This window comes from Opisthocomus hoazin, chromosome 30 (assembly GCF_030867145.1).
Source record: "Opisthocomus hoazin isolate bOpiHoa1 chromosome 30, bOpiHoa1.hap1, whole genome shotgun sequence".
Taxonomy (NCBI): domain Eukaryota; kingdom Metazoa; phylum Chordata; class Aves; order Opisthocomiformes; family Opisthocomidae; genus Opisthocomus; species Opisthocomus hoazin.
In genome coordinates this window covers 2084511-2097895 of record NC_134443.1, presented here as the reverse complement: position 1 = coordinate 2097895, position 13385 = coordinate 2084511, and the positions used below count along the sequence as shown (strand labels likewise).

Sequence of the window (13385 nt, the reverse complement as noted above, 5' to 3'; positions counted from 1 at the left end):
AGACTCGGCTCCTGGCTGTTGATTACCTCAGCGTCTCCTGGCTGCCTTCCAGCCCGCGTTACTTCCTGGCGTTCCCCGGAACACTGACAGGTTGGGTCTGAACTCAAAACCCGCGGCGGAGGGCGCGAGGCGGTGTTGAAGCAGGCCCAGGCGGGCTCCGCTGGTCCCCGGAGACGCTGGCAGCTTCGGCTTGGACGTTGCGCCTGGAATTTGTGCTGCTGCTTCGTGAATCTGAGGAGCCCGGCGGCTGTAGCCGGTGGCAGCGCCGCGATTCCCCGCTACGCCCATCCTTCCCCTGCCAAGGGTCGGCTCTGCCAGAAAGTCCCTTCAGCTGGGAAACAAACTTCCCCCTCACAGGGGGGGAAAAAGCGGGTGGCACTCGGGGTGGCTGGGTCGGGGTTGCCGAGTCGGAACGGGTAAAGCTGGCGGTGGTCTCGTGCTCCGCGGGGGGTCCCACCGTAATGCTGGCGTTGGGAGCACCCGCGTCGGGGTCTGCAGGAGGATGAGGAGCCTTCGCGCTCGGCTCAGCCTTGGGAAAGAAGGAAGCCGGCGGCGGGGAGCCCAGAGCAGCAGTTTCTGGCCGGCCGTGGCAGCGATGACCTCCCACCGGCGCAGGGTTCGGCGCGGGCCGGGGCTCGCCAAGGCTGCGCGTACCCAGGGGAGCGGCCGGGCGCCCACCCACCCGGCCCCGCGTCCCCTCCGCCGCGCGCGCTCGGGGGTCCCGGCCCGCTGCCCGGGGACGCCGGCGCAGAAGCTGCGGTCGCAGCGCGAAGGCGCGTGGTCTCTCCTCGGGGGCTTGCTGAACCCGCTGGGGGTCGGTTGGCCGCCTCTTTCCCTCTCGATCCCAGTAACCGGCTCTAACTGGTTCCCAGTAGGCTGACGTGGAACCAGGGCATTGTAAATCCAGTGGGGATGAGCGCAGGAGATCACGGAGACGCGAACTAAATCCTCTCCCGCCGCCCACCCAGGGGAGGCACAGACCCCGGGGGCTCAGCCGAGCGTCCCTGGGCCAGCACCCCCGGCCGTACCCCGCTGCCCCCCGCCCGCCGGGCCACCACCCGCCGCTGTCGGGTGCTTTTCCCCGTGCCCAGCACGGCACCGGGGCAGTGATCGCAGAACCAGTTGCTGCGTCGTGCCGGCGGGTCCCTCGCGGCCCCCCCTTTGCTGAGGGCTTGGGGCCCCTCTTCTGGGGGGGACGTTTGGAAGTGTCCCCCTCTGTCCTCTGCTTGGGTACTCGGCTTCTTAATGCCACGGCCGCGGTGAGCCGCTTTCCCGTGCCCTGCTGCCAGCCCCTCGCCACCCCCTCCGTGTCCCCCTGTGCCCCCTCGTGCCACCCGGGCCCCCCTTGTCCCCCCCACCCCGGACAAAGCCAGGCGGGTGCCAGGGCGCGGGTGACCACGTCTTTAATTGCGGGGGCCGGCGCGGGCCAGCCCTGGTCCTACACGGTAGGAGGAGCGGCCGTGCCCCCCACCTGCCCGGGGGGGCTGCGGCTCCGCGCCCCCCCCCGAGCAGCAAATAAATTAGAAAGGATCAAAAAAAAAAACCCCAACCCCGGCGCCCTGGGAGATGGGGACCCCCGACACCCCGGGCTGGGGCAGGGCTGGGGGGACGCGGGGACCCTCGGGGCACCCTGGGCTGGGGCAGGGCTGGGGGGCTCCTGGCACCCTGGGCACGGAGATGGGGGGGCTGGGGGACGCGGGGACCCTCGTCACCCCAGGCTGGGGGGCTCCTGGCACCCTGGGCACGGAGATGGGGGGGCTGGGGGACACGGGGACCCTCGGCACCCTGGTGGGGTCCAGCCTGGGGACGCGGGGGCTCAGGGCATGGAGCCAGGGAAGCGAGGACCCTGCCACCGCAGGGGTGACCCCGGGGGAGCCCAGGATGTCCCCATGTCCTTGGGGGGGGGGGTCCCCAGGATGTCTCTGTGTCTCCTGGGGGGCTCAGGATGTCCCCGGGGGGGGACACACACAGGACTCAGGACACCCCTGTGTCCCCGGGGGGGCCCAGGATGACCCGATGTCGTGGGGGGGGGGGGTGTCCCGGGATGTCCCCATGTTCCTGGCGGGGGTCAGGTTGTCCCCGGGGGGGTCCCAGGATGTCCCCGTGTCCCCGGGGGGGGTGTCCCAGGATGTCCCGTGTCGGGGGGGGTCAGGGCCGCCCCAGGGCCGGGGTCCCCAGCAGGGGCTTGGGCAGCAGCGGGGGCTTCGCGGGGTCGCAGCGCTGCGGGGCGCGGGGCCGGGGTCCCCAGGGCGGCCCCCCCGCAGCCCCCAGCGAGCGCACGCGGGTGAGCGCCGGGGCGGGGGGGCGGCCGGGACCCCCCCCCAGCGAGTGGCTCTGGGCCAGGGCCCGGCGCGGCGGGGGGGGGCTGTCGGGGGGCACGTCCAGGCGCCGGGGCTGCCCGGCGCGGGGGGCCGGGGGGGGGGCCCGGGGGGGGCCCGGGCCGGACGCGGTTGGCGAAGGAGCCGGCGGGGGGGTGCCGCTCCTCGGGGGGGGGGCCCGGCCCGGGGGGCTCCGGGGGCTCCGCTGCGCGCTCCCGCGGCGTCTCGGCGGGGGGGTCCGGCGGGGCGGGGGGGCGGCGGGCGGCGGGGGGGGGGCGGCGGGGAGGCTGCGGGGCGGGGGGGGGGCGGCGGGGGGGCGGAGGGAGGCGGCCAGCAGCCCCGCGGCCGCGGCCCCCAGCGCGAAGGCGCCCAGCACGCAGCCCGCCAGCACCGGCACCGGCACGGCCGCGGCCCCCGGCCCGGCCCGCACCCCTGCGGGGGTCGTCAGCGCGGGGGGGGGGCTCGGCACGGACCCCCCGGACCCGCCCCCCCTCCCCGGAGCCGCCCGCTGCCCGCCCCGCGCCCGGCCCCGGGGTCCCATTCCCACCCCCGGGGTCCGCCTCCCACTCCTGGGGTCCCACTCCTGTCCCTGGGGTCCCTCCTGGTCTCTGGGGGTCCCTCTCCCGTCCCTGGGGCTCCCTTCCAGGTCCCGGGGGTCCCTCTCTTGTCCCCGGGGTCTTCCCAGGTCTCTGGAGTCCCTCCTGGTCTCTGGGGTCCCCCTCCCACTCCTGGAGTCCCTCTCCCCTCCCTGGGGGTCCCTTCCAGGTCCCTGGGGTCCCTCCCCTGCCCCTGGGGTCCCATTTCCATCCCCAGGGTCCCCCTCCCACTCCTGGGGTCCCACTCCTGTCCCTGGGGTCCCCCCCATCTCCAGGGTCCCTCCATGGTCGCTGGGGTCCCTCCTGGTCCCTCAGGTCCCATTCCCGTCCCCAGGGTCGCTCCTGGTCTCTGGGATCCCCCTCCCACCCCCGGGGTCCCTCTCCTGTCCCTGGGGGTCCCTTCCCGGTGCCTGGGGTCCCATTCCCGTCCCCAGGGTCTCTCCCCAGTCCTTGGGGTCCCTCTTGCCTATCCCTGGGGTCTCCCCCAGGGGTCCCTGGGGTCCCTCTCCCATCCCGGGGGTCCCTCCCCACCCCTGGGTCCCTCCCGTGTCCTGCCCAGTCCTCAGGGTCCCTCCCAGTGGGTGCCCGGGGGGGACCGATGGTGTCACTGACCGTGGGCCAAGTCCTTGTCCCCGTCCCCGTCCCCCGTGGCCGGTGCCTCTGTGAGAGCAGAGCGGGGTCGCGCCAGGCCCCCATGTCCCCCAGGCCCACCCGTGTCCCCCTCCATGTCCTCCAGTGTCACCCACATGTCCCAGGGCCCCCCGTGCCACCCTCGTGCCACCTCCATCCCCTCGTCACCTCATGTCCCCACCAGTTCCCCTGGTGACCCTCTATGCCCCTCAATATTCCCCACGTCCCCAGTGCCCCCTCATGTCCCCAGTGCCCCCTCGCTGTCCCCAGTGCCCCCCCGTGTCCCCCCCTTTCACCTTGGCAGGTCCCAGCGATCCCGGGGGACCCCTCCACGTCCTGCTCGAAGCCGCTCCTGGGGCACAGGGAGGGGGACGTCACCCACCGTCCCCCCGCCGTCCCCACCCCGCGAGGACGGGACCCTGGACACCGGGGGGGGGGAGCCCCCGGGGGATCCCCCGCGGGGGACACTCACGGGAGGTCCTCGGAGAAGGGGACGCAGCCCCCGGGGGGCAGCCAGACGCAGTACGGGTCCCGGGCGGCCAGGCAGCTCCTGCGCGGGGCAGCGGGCAGCGCGTGCGGGGGCTGCCCTCGCACCCCCCTGCGCCTCGCACCCCCCTGCACCCCCTGCGCCTCGCACCCCCTCGCACCCCCCTGTGCCTCGCACCCCCCTGCGCCTCGCACCCCCTCGCACCCCCTGCGCCTCGCACCCCCTCGCACCCCCTGCGCCTCGCACCCCCCTGCGCCTCGCACCCCCCTGCACCTCGCACCCCCCTGCACCTCGCACCCCCTCGCACCCCCTGCGCCTCACACGCCCTCACACACCCTCGCACCCCCTGCGCCTTGCACCCCCCTGCACCCCCTGCGCCTCGCACCCCCCCTGTGCCTCACAACCCCTGCACCTTGCACCCCCCTGCACCTCGCACCCCCTCGCACCCCCTGCGCCTCACACGCCCTCACACACCCTCGCATGCCCCTGTGCCTTGCACGGCCCCAGACCCTCGCATGCCCTCGCACCCCCTGTGCCTCGCACGCCCTCACGTGCCCTCCACCCTCGCATGCCCTCGTGCACCCCCGTGCCCTCGCACAGCCTCACACGCCCTCCGCCCTCGCACGCCCCTGCGCCTCGCACAGCCCCGTGCCCTCGCACGTCTCCGTGCCCCCGCACGCCCTCGCGCCCTCGCGCCCTCCCGCGCCCTCGCCCGCGCCGCCCGGCCCCGCTCACCGGCGGCAGGCGCCGTGCCGGGCGCAGCGGCTCAGGGGCAGACGCACCAGGCACCCGGCGAAGGCCACGTAGAGCTCCCGGCCCGGCGGGTGCAGCTCCAGCCCCAGCACCCGGCTGGCCCCCCGCGGCCCCCGGCACCTGCACCCCCCACAGCACCCATCACGACTGCGCCCTGGCCCAGCAGCCCCAGCCCCACAGTGCCCATGAGCCTCCCAGCACCCACCAGCACCCATGGACCCCAAGAGCCCCCCAGCACCCACGGACCTCCACAAGCCCCCCAACAGCCCCAGTCCCACGGTGCCCACGAGCCCCTCAGCACCCATGGACCCCAACAAGCCCCACAGCACCACCAGCACCCCCAGCCCCATGGTGCCCATGAGCCTCCCAGCACCCACAGACCCCACAAGCCCCCCAGCAGCCCCAGCCCCACGGTGCCCACGAGCCCCCCAGCACTGTCCAACACCCACAGACCCCCACAAGCCCCCCAGCACCCCCAGCCCCACGGTGCCCACAAGCCCCCCAGCACCCACGGACCCCACAAGCCCCCCAGCAGCCCCAGCCCCACGGTGTCCATGGGCCCCCAAGCACCCTCCAGCACCCACGGACCCCGTGAGCCCCCCCAGGCCCCCAGCACCCCCAGCCCCAGGCCCCCAGCGCCCGGCACGCACCGCCCGGGGTCGTAGAGGCTGATCTCCTCCAGCAGCAGGGTCTCGGAGCCGGCATCCCTGGTGTCACCGGGCTCCTGGCTGTCACCGGGGACTGGGGTGCCGGTGGGGGGCCGGGTGGTCCCGGGGTGCCGCGTGGCCGCCAGGACCTTCAGCACCCGCCCGTCCTCGGCGCCCAGGAAGAGCACGGTCTGGTTCCCCCGCGGCCCCGCGCCCACGTCCACCGCCAGCTGCGTCAGCCTGCGCCCAGCGCACCCTCACACGGAGACCCTCGCACGGGGACCCTCGCACGGGGACCCTCGCACGGGGGCCTCGCACACCCGTGCCCCAGGGCCTCGCACGCCCCTTGCACCAGGGCCTCGTGTGCCCTTGCACAGGAGCCTTGCACGAGGACCCTGCCCATGCTGCAGCACCCACAGGGCTGGGTGCACCCTCACCCCCACCCCACACAGCCCCATCCTCCTCGCACGAGCCACCCCCTGTCCCCAAGGCCACTCGTCCCCAATGTCACCCATCCCCAATGTCACCCAATCCCCACGATCACCCATCCCCAAGGCCACCCATCCCCAAGGTCGCCCATCCCCAAGGTCGCCCTGTCCCCAAGGCCACCCATCCCTGACACCACCTTGTCCCCAAGGCCACCCCATCCCCAAGGCCTCCTGTCCCCAAGGCCACCCATCCCTGACACCACCTTGTCCCCAAGGCCACCCCATCCCCAAGGCCTCCTGTCCCCAAGACCACCCTGTCGCCAAGACCACCCATCCCCAAGGCCACCCTGTCCCCAAGACCACCCATCCCCAAGGCCTCCTGTCCCCAAGGCCACCCTGTCCCCGAGGCCACCCGTCCCGCGGCGGCGCACCGGGTGCCGGTGCGGGTGAAGAGGGGCCGCCCGCCGGCGGGTGCCACGGCGCCGTGCAGCAGCGGGTGCTCCTTGGCGAAGGCCAGCGTCTCGTCGGGGAAGTCCCCGGAGGTGACGACGCCGGCAGCGGGTCCCAGCCCGGCGCAGCAGCCCGGCCTGCGGCACAGCCGGCGTGGGGACCCAGGCGTCCGGCGGCCACCACACCCCGGGGGGACCCCGGCGTCCGGTGCAGGGGGGTACCTGGGTCGGGGCACCCTGTCCTCGGGCACTGGGGTCCAGGTGCCGGTGGCACCGCGGGGCTCAGCGAAGGGTCCCTCGAACGCCCGCTCCACGTCCGCCAGGTAGAAGGCGCAGACGGCCGAGCCGGGGATGCTGCGGCGGCGGCGAGGGGTGGCACCGGCGCTGGGGACAGCCCTGTGTCCCCCCCGGGCTGGCCAGGGCCCCTCCGTGTCCCTGTTGGTCCCCACTATGTCCCCACACCCTGTTCACCTCTGTCTGCATCCCTGTGTCCTGTGCCACTGTGTCCCCGCGTACCCCTGGGAGTCCATCCCTACAGCCCCATCTCCTGTGTCCCCATGTCCCCATCTCCTGTGTCCCCCCCGGGAGTTCATCCCCATGTCCCTGTTTCCCCATGTCCCTCTGGGAGTCCTTCCCCACTTCCCCATCTCCCGTGTCCCCACATCCCCATCTCCTGTGTCCCCGTGTCCCCCCCCGGGAGTCCATCCCCATGTCCCTGTGTCCCCATGTCCCCCTGAGAGCCCATCCCCACGTCCCCATCTCCTGCGTCCCCACATCCCTGTCTCCCGTGTCCCCACATCCCCATCTCCTGTGTCCCCATGTCCCCCCCGGGAGCCCATCCCCATGTCCCTGTGTCCCCATGTCCCCCATGGGAGTCCATCCCACCCCCACGCCCCCATCCTCTGTGTCCCCACGTCCCCATCTCTCCTGTCCTCACGTCCCTGCCCACGTCCCCCCACGCCGCTCTCCCCTGCCCTCTGTGCCAGCCGCCCCACATCCCCGTGGCCACCCCGGCCCCACGCTCACGTCCCCCGTGTCCCCCCGTCCCCGCGGCCGTGCCTGTTGGGCTGGGTGCCGAAGAGGGCGAGGACGGCCGGGCGCCCGTGCAGGGCGTGGGGGGGGGTCACGGCCTCCAGGACATCGAAGTAGAAGATGGCGTCCCCGGGGACGGCGCACTGCAGCCGCACCTTCAGGAAGGACGTCCAGCGCCGCTCCAGCACCCGCGGCGAGCCCCCGCGGTCGTTGCGGCACACCCGTGCCACCCGCGCCACCGCCACCTGCGCCGGCACCGCGGGCGTCAGCACCCCGGGACCCCTGGGCACCCATGGGTGTCAGCACCCCGGGACCCCGGGCATCCATGGGCATCAGCTGCCAGGGACCCAAGATACCAGCACCCCGAGACCCCCAGGCATCGGAACCCGGGCACCCATGGGTGTCAGCACCCCGGGACCGCTGGGCCTCAGCTCCCAGGGACCCAAGACACCAGCACCCTGAGACCCCCGGGCATTGGCACCCCGGCACCCATGGGTGTCAGCAACCAGGGACCTGCGAGCATCAGCACCCGGGGACCCCCGGGTATCGGAACCCGGGCACCCACGGGTGTCAGCACCCAAGGACCCTCAAGCATCAGTCCCCAAGCATCCCCTGGGCATCAGCACCCTGGGACCCAAGACACCAGCACCCTGAGACCCCCCCGGGCATTGGCACCCCGGCACCCATGGGTGTCAGCAACCAGGGACCTGCGAGCATCAGCACCCGGGGACCCCCGGGTATTGGAACCCAGGCACCCATGGGTGTCAGCACCCAAGGACCCTCAAGCATCAGCACCCAGGCATCCATGGGCATCAGCACCCTGGGACCCAAGACACCAGCACCCTGAGACCCCCGGACATTGGCACCCCGGCACCCATGGGTGTCAGCAACCAGGGACCTGCGGGCATCAGCACACCAGGACTCCCAGGCATTGCAACCCGGGCACCCACGGGTGTCAGCACCCAGGGACCCTCAAGCATCAGCACCCAGGCATCCATGGGCATCAGCAACCAGGGACCCCCTGGGCATCAGAACCCAGGCACCCATGGGTGTCACCACCTAGGGACCCCCCAGGCATTGGCACCCCAGGACCCCCGGGCATCAGCATCTGGGCACCCATGGGTGCCAGCCCCCAGGGACCCCCAGACACCCCGCCTCGCCGTGCCCCCCCACCTTGCCCAGGGCGCTGAGCTCCACGGCGACCTCCCTGAAGAAGAAGTAGACGTAGGGGCCGTAGGGCAGCGCCTGGACGAAGTGGGGCTCTGGGGGGCCGGGGGGGCCGTCAGCCGCTGCCCCCCCCCGCCCGCCGCCCCCCCCCCCCGCCCCCCGCGCCCCCCTACCCCGCAGCCAGCGCGAGCTGTACTGGAGGGTGCGCAGGGGGGGCTGCCCGGGGCTGGGGCTCCGGTAGATCACCGCGTCGCTCGCCTGGAAGTCGGCCACCGTGGCCGAGTAGAGGCTGCCGTCTGCGGGGGGGGGACAGCGTCAGCCCCCTCCCCACCCCGGGGACCCCCCCCGTCCGCCCCCCCGCCCGGCACCCACCGACGAAGAGGGCGACGACGCTCTGCTTGGCGTCGAAGGGGCAGCGGGCCTGGCCGCTCAGCTCCTCGCCCTCCTGCGCCAGGCTGCTCACCTGGGGGGGCGAGGTGCTGGGACCCCCCCGCTCAGCACACCCTCACCCCCCCCCCCCATCCCCCGGTGTGGGGCTGCTGAGGACCCCCCCACTCATCACACCACCGGGCACCCCCCCGCTGCGCTCCCTGGCAGGGGCTGAGACCCCCCCACTCATCACCCCCCCCCCCGTGCTCCCCAGCAGGGGCTGAGACCCCCCACTCATCACCCCCCCCCGTGCATGCCAGAAGGGGCTGAGACCCCCACTCATCACCCCCCCTCCCCGCATGCCAGAAGGGGCTGAGACCCCCCCCACTCATCACCCCCCCCGTGCTCCTCAGCAGGGGCTGAGACCCCCCCACTCATCACCCCCCCCCCGTGCTCCCCAGCAGGGGCTGAGACCCCCCCACTCATCACCCCCCCCGTGCTCCCCAGAAGGGGCTGAGACCCCCCCACTCATCACCCCCCCCCATGCATGCCAGAAGGGGCTGAGACCCCCCACTCATCACCCCCCCCTGTGCATGCCAGAAGGGGCTGAGACCCCCCCACTCATCACTCCCCCCCCGCTGTGCTCCCTGGCAGGGGCTGAGACCCCCCCACTCCTCAGCCCCATGCTCCCGGGGGGGGCTGACCCCCCCCACTCCCCCCCGCCCCGGGCTGCCCCCCCCACCTGGTAGTGGCGGCAGCGGGGGCTGAAGGCGTTGGTGCCGCAGGCCAGGAGGGTGCGGGCGTCGCGGGGCACCAGCACCCTGATGTAGTTGTGGCACTCATCCTGCGCGGGGGCACGGGGGGGGCATACGGGGGGCACGGGGGGGGCGTCACCACCGCCCTCTGCCCCGAGCCCCCTGTTTGCACCCATCCCTTCCATCTCCCATGCCCCCCCACCCTGTACCCCCACACCCCCACCCCGTTCCCTCTTGCCCCCCCATTCCCACACCCTGCAGCCCCCACCACGCACCCCTGGACCCCCCCACCCTGCCCTCCTGCACCCCCACCCCCTGTACCCCCCCATGTGCGCCTGTACCCCCACATCCCAGACCCACAACACCCCCCCGACCCCACCCCCTGCACCCCCTGCCCCTGTACCCCCACAACCCGCACCCCTGTACCCCCCACCATGCACCCCCACAACCCGGACCCCCCACCCCAGACCCCAGACCCCGTGCCCCCACGCCCCCGTACCCCCTGCCCCTGTACCCCTCACCATGTACCCCCACACCCTGCACCCCCATACCCCCCCAGACCCCCACCCCCATACCCCCAGAACCCCCCGTACCCCCCCGTACCCCTCCGTACCCCCGTCCCCCCACACCCTGCACACCCATACCCACTCCAGACCCCCCCCGTACCCCTCCGTACCCCCCCATAGCCCCATACCCCCACACCCTGCACCCCCATACGCCCCCCAGACCCCCCCGTACCCCCCCGTAGCCCCATACCCACACACCCTGCACCCCCATACCCCCCCCGACCCCCCCCATACCCCCAGACCACCCCCGTACCCCCCCGTACCCCCGTACCCACACACCCTGCACCCCATACCTCCCCCAGACCCCCCCGTAGCCCCATACCCTCACACCCTGCACCCCCATACGCCCCCCAGACCCCCCCCGTACCCCCCCGTAGCCCCATACCCACACACCCTGCACCCCCAGACCCCCCCATACCCCCAGACCACCCCCGTACCCCCCCGTACCCCCACACCCTGCACCCCATACCCCCCCAGACCCCCCCGTACCCCCGTACCCCCACCCCCTGCACCCCCATACCCCCCCCAGACCCCTCCCATACCCCCAGACCCCCCCCGTACCCCCGTACCCCAACACCCTGCACCCCATACCCCCCCCAGACCCCCCCCGTACCCCCGTACCTGCTGCCGTCCCCGCAGGGCGCAGCTGCCCCTGTCCCGCGTCTCCCAGGTGAGGTGCTGCGGGGGCAGGCGGGGGGTGGGCACGGGGACCCCCCCAGCCCCCCCGTGCCCCCCGGGCGGCCCCCCCGGCCCCTCACCCGCTGCGGGTACAGCGTCCCCTGCGCCTGCCCCAGCTCGAAGGCGTAGACGTGGTCCCTGCGGGGGGAGGGCGTGAGCGGGCGGGGGGCACGGGGACACGGGCGGGGGGCACGGGGATGTGTGAGGGGCACGGGGACACGGGCGGGGGGCACAGGGACACGGACAGGGGGCACGGGGATGTGTGAGGGGCACGGAGACACGGGCGGGGGGCACAGGGACGTGTGAGGGGCACGGGGACACGGGCGGGGGGCACAGGGACACGGACGGGGGGCACGGGGACATGCGAGGGGCACGGGGACACGGGCGGGGGGCACGGGGACGTGTGAGGGGCACGGGGACACGGGCGGGGGGCACGGGGACGTGTGAGGGGCACGGGGACACGGACGGGGGACACGGGGATGTGTGAGGGGCATGGGGACACGGGCGGGGGGCACGGGGACATGTGAGGGGCACGGGGACATGCGAGGGGACACGGGGACACGGGCGGGGGGCACGGGGACGTGTGAGGGACACGGGGACATGCGAGGGGACACGGGGACACGGGCAGGGGGCACGGGGACGTGTGAGGGACACCAGGATGTGCGAGGGGCACGGGGACATACGAGGGGCACAGGGACACGGGGACATGCAAGGGACATGGGGAAATGCGAGGGGACACAGAAACGTGTGTAAGGGGCATGGGGACATGCGAGGGGACACAAGGACATGTGAGGGACATGGGGACATGCGAGGGGCACGGGGGGGACATGTAAAGGGCATGGGGACGTGTGAGGGACCATGGGGATGTGCGAGGGGACACGGGAGGGGACACGGGGGCACAGGCACACGCTAGCGTGCACAGCACGGACCGGCACACCACGGGGGGAGGGGCTTGCACGCGCACAGACGGATGCACACGCACGGGTGCACGCGCACAGAGCAGCACCCACAAGCGTGCACAAGCACACATGGGCCTGCACAAGCACGCGTGTGGCAGCGTGTGGCACCGTGTGACATCACGTGACACCACGTGGCAGCGTGTCACACCGTGTGGCAGCGCGTGGCAGCGCGTGGCAGCGCGTGACACCACCTGACATCGCATGACACCGCGTGACACCGTGTGACACCATGTGGCAGCGTGTGGAAGCACGTGGAAGCACGTGGCACTGTGTGACACCGCGTGGAAGTGTGTGACACCGCGTGACACCGCATGGCAGCGCGTGACACCGTGTGGAAGCGTGTGGAAGTGTGTGGCACCATGTGTGGAAGCGCGTGACACCGCGTGGCAGCACGTGGCAGCACGTGACACCGCATGACACCACGTGGCACCGCATGGCAGCGTGTGACACCGCGTGGAAGCGTGTGGCACCACGTGGCAGCGTGTGACACCGTGTGACACCGCGTGGCACCACGTGACACCATGTGACACCGCGTGGCACCGCGTGGCACCGCGTGGCTCCGCGTGGCAGCGTGTGACACCGCGTGACACCGCGTGGCACCACGTGACACCGCGTGGCAGCGCGCGGGGGGCTCACCGGGCCGCCACGAAGAGCGTGCCGTTGAGGCGCAGCATGCGCTGGACGTCGAGGCCGCGATGCGCCGCGGCGTTGTCGCCCCGCAGGCCGCCGAAGCGGGGGTAGGCGGCGGTGGCTGCGGGGACCGGGGGACGCGGTGACGCCCCCCCGGCCCCCGCCGGGCCCCGGGCCCCCCCGCGCCACCCCCTCCCCGCTCACCTGCCAGCCCCACGGTGCTGCGGGGCACCAGGTCCCGCGGGAAGGCCCGCGCCGGCCGCCCGGGGACGAGGAGGAGGAGGAGGACGAAGGGCAGCGGGACCCCCGGCATCGTCGCGGGCGCCCGGAGGGGACGTGGGGCTGAGGGTGACCCCCCCGCTCCGGGCTGCGAGGGGAAACTGAGGCACGGGGGGGGGCAGAGGGCAGCGCTGGGGACTGGGGGTGCGTGGGGACAGCGGGGATGGTGCTGCCAGTGCCTCCGCCCAGTGCTCCCAGTGACCTCCCCAGTACCCTCCTCCCAGTATCCCCCGTATCCCAGTGTCCCTAGTGCCCCCTCCCAGTGTCCCCCGTAGCCCCATCCCAGAGCCCCCACTGTCCCCTGTACCCCCATCTCTGTGTCACCAGTGACCCCACTGCCCCCCTCCCAGTGCCCCCAGTGCCCCTGCTCCACTGTGCCCGTCCCAGCGTCCCCAGTGCCCCCCTCCCAGTGCTCCCAGTGCTCCAGGGACCGCTGCCAGCAGCGCCGGGACACCGGGCACAGCGCAGCGGGCAGGGGGCTGCGCGCCCCCGACCCCCCCCCGGCACCCCCGAACCCCCCGGCACCCCCCGCACCCCTGACACCCCCCGACACCCCCCGCCCCGCGCAACGCCCGGCTCCACAGCACCCCAAACACCCCAAACACCCCGAAACACCCTGAAACCCCCTGAAACACCCCAAAA

General features: G+C 73.5%; 1 protein-coding gene across 1 annotated transcript; it reads right to left on the bottom strand.

The window, feature by feature from the left end:
- Positions 1 to 103: 103 nt before the first annotated feature.
- On the bottom strand, positions 104 to 12843 carry SEMA6C (semaphorin 6C). The gene is given in 20 exon segments (XM_075445272.1): positions 104 to 1438; positions 2281 to 2433; positions 2435 to 2616; positions 2619 to 2750; positions 3527 to 3574; positions 3841 to 3896; positions 4017 to 4094; positions 4767 to 4904; positions 5435 to 5671; positions 6291 to 6446; positions 6531 to 6662; positions 7368 to 7585; positions 8514 to 8602; positions 8681 to 8803; positions 8880 to 8970; positions 9619 to 9720; positions 10819 to 10875; positions 10956 to 11013; positions 12471 to 12585; positions 12669 to 12843. Coding segments are annotated over 20 exon segments (3609 nt in total). The 5' UTR covers positions 12778 to 12843.
- Between the last annotated feature and the right edge of the window lie 542 nt (positions 12844 to 13385).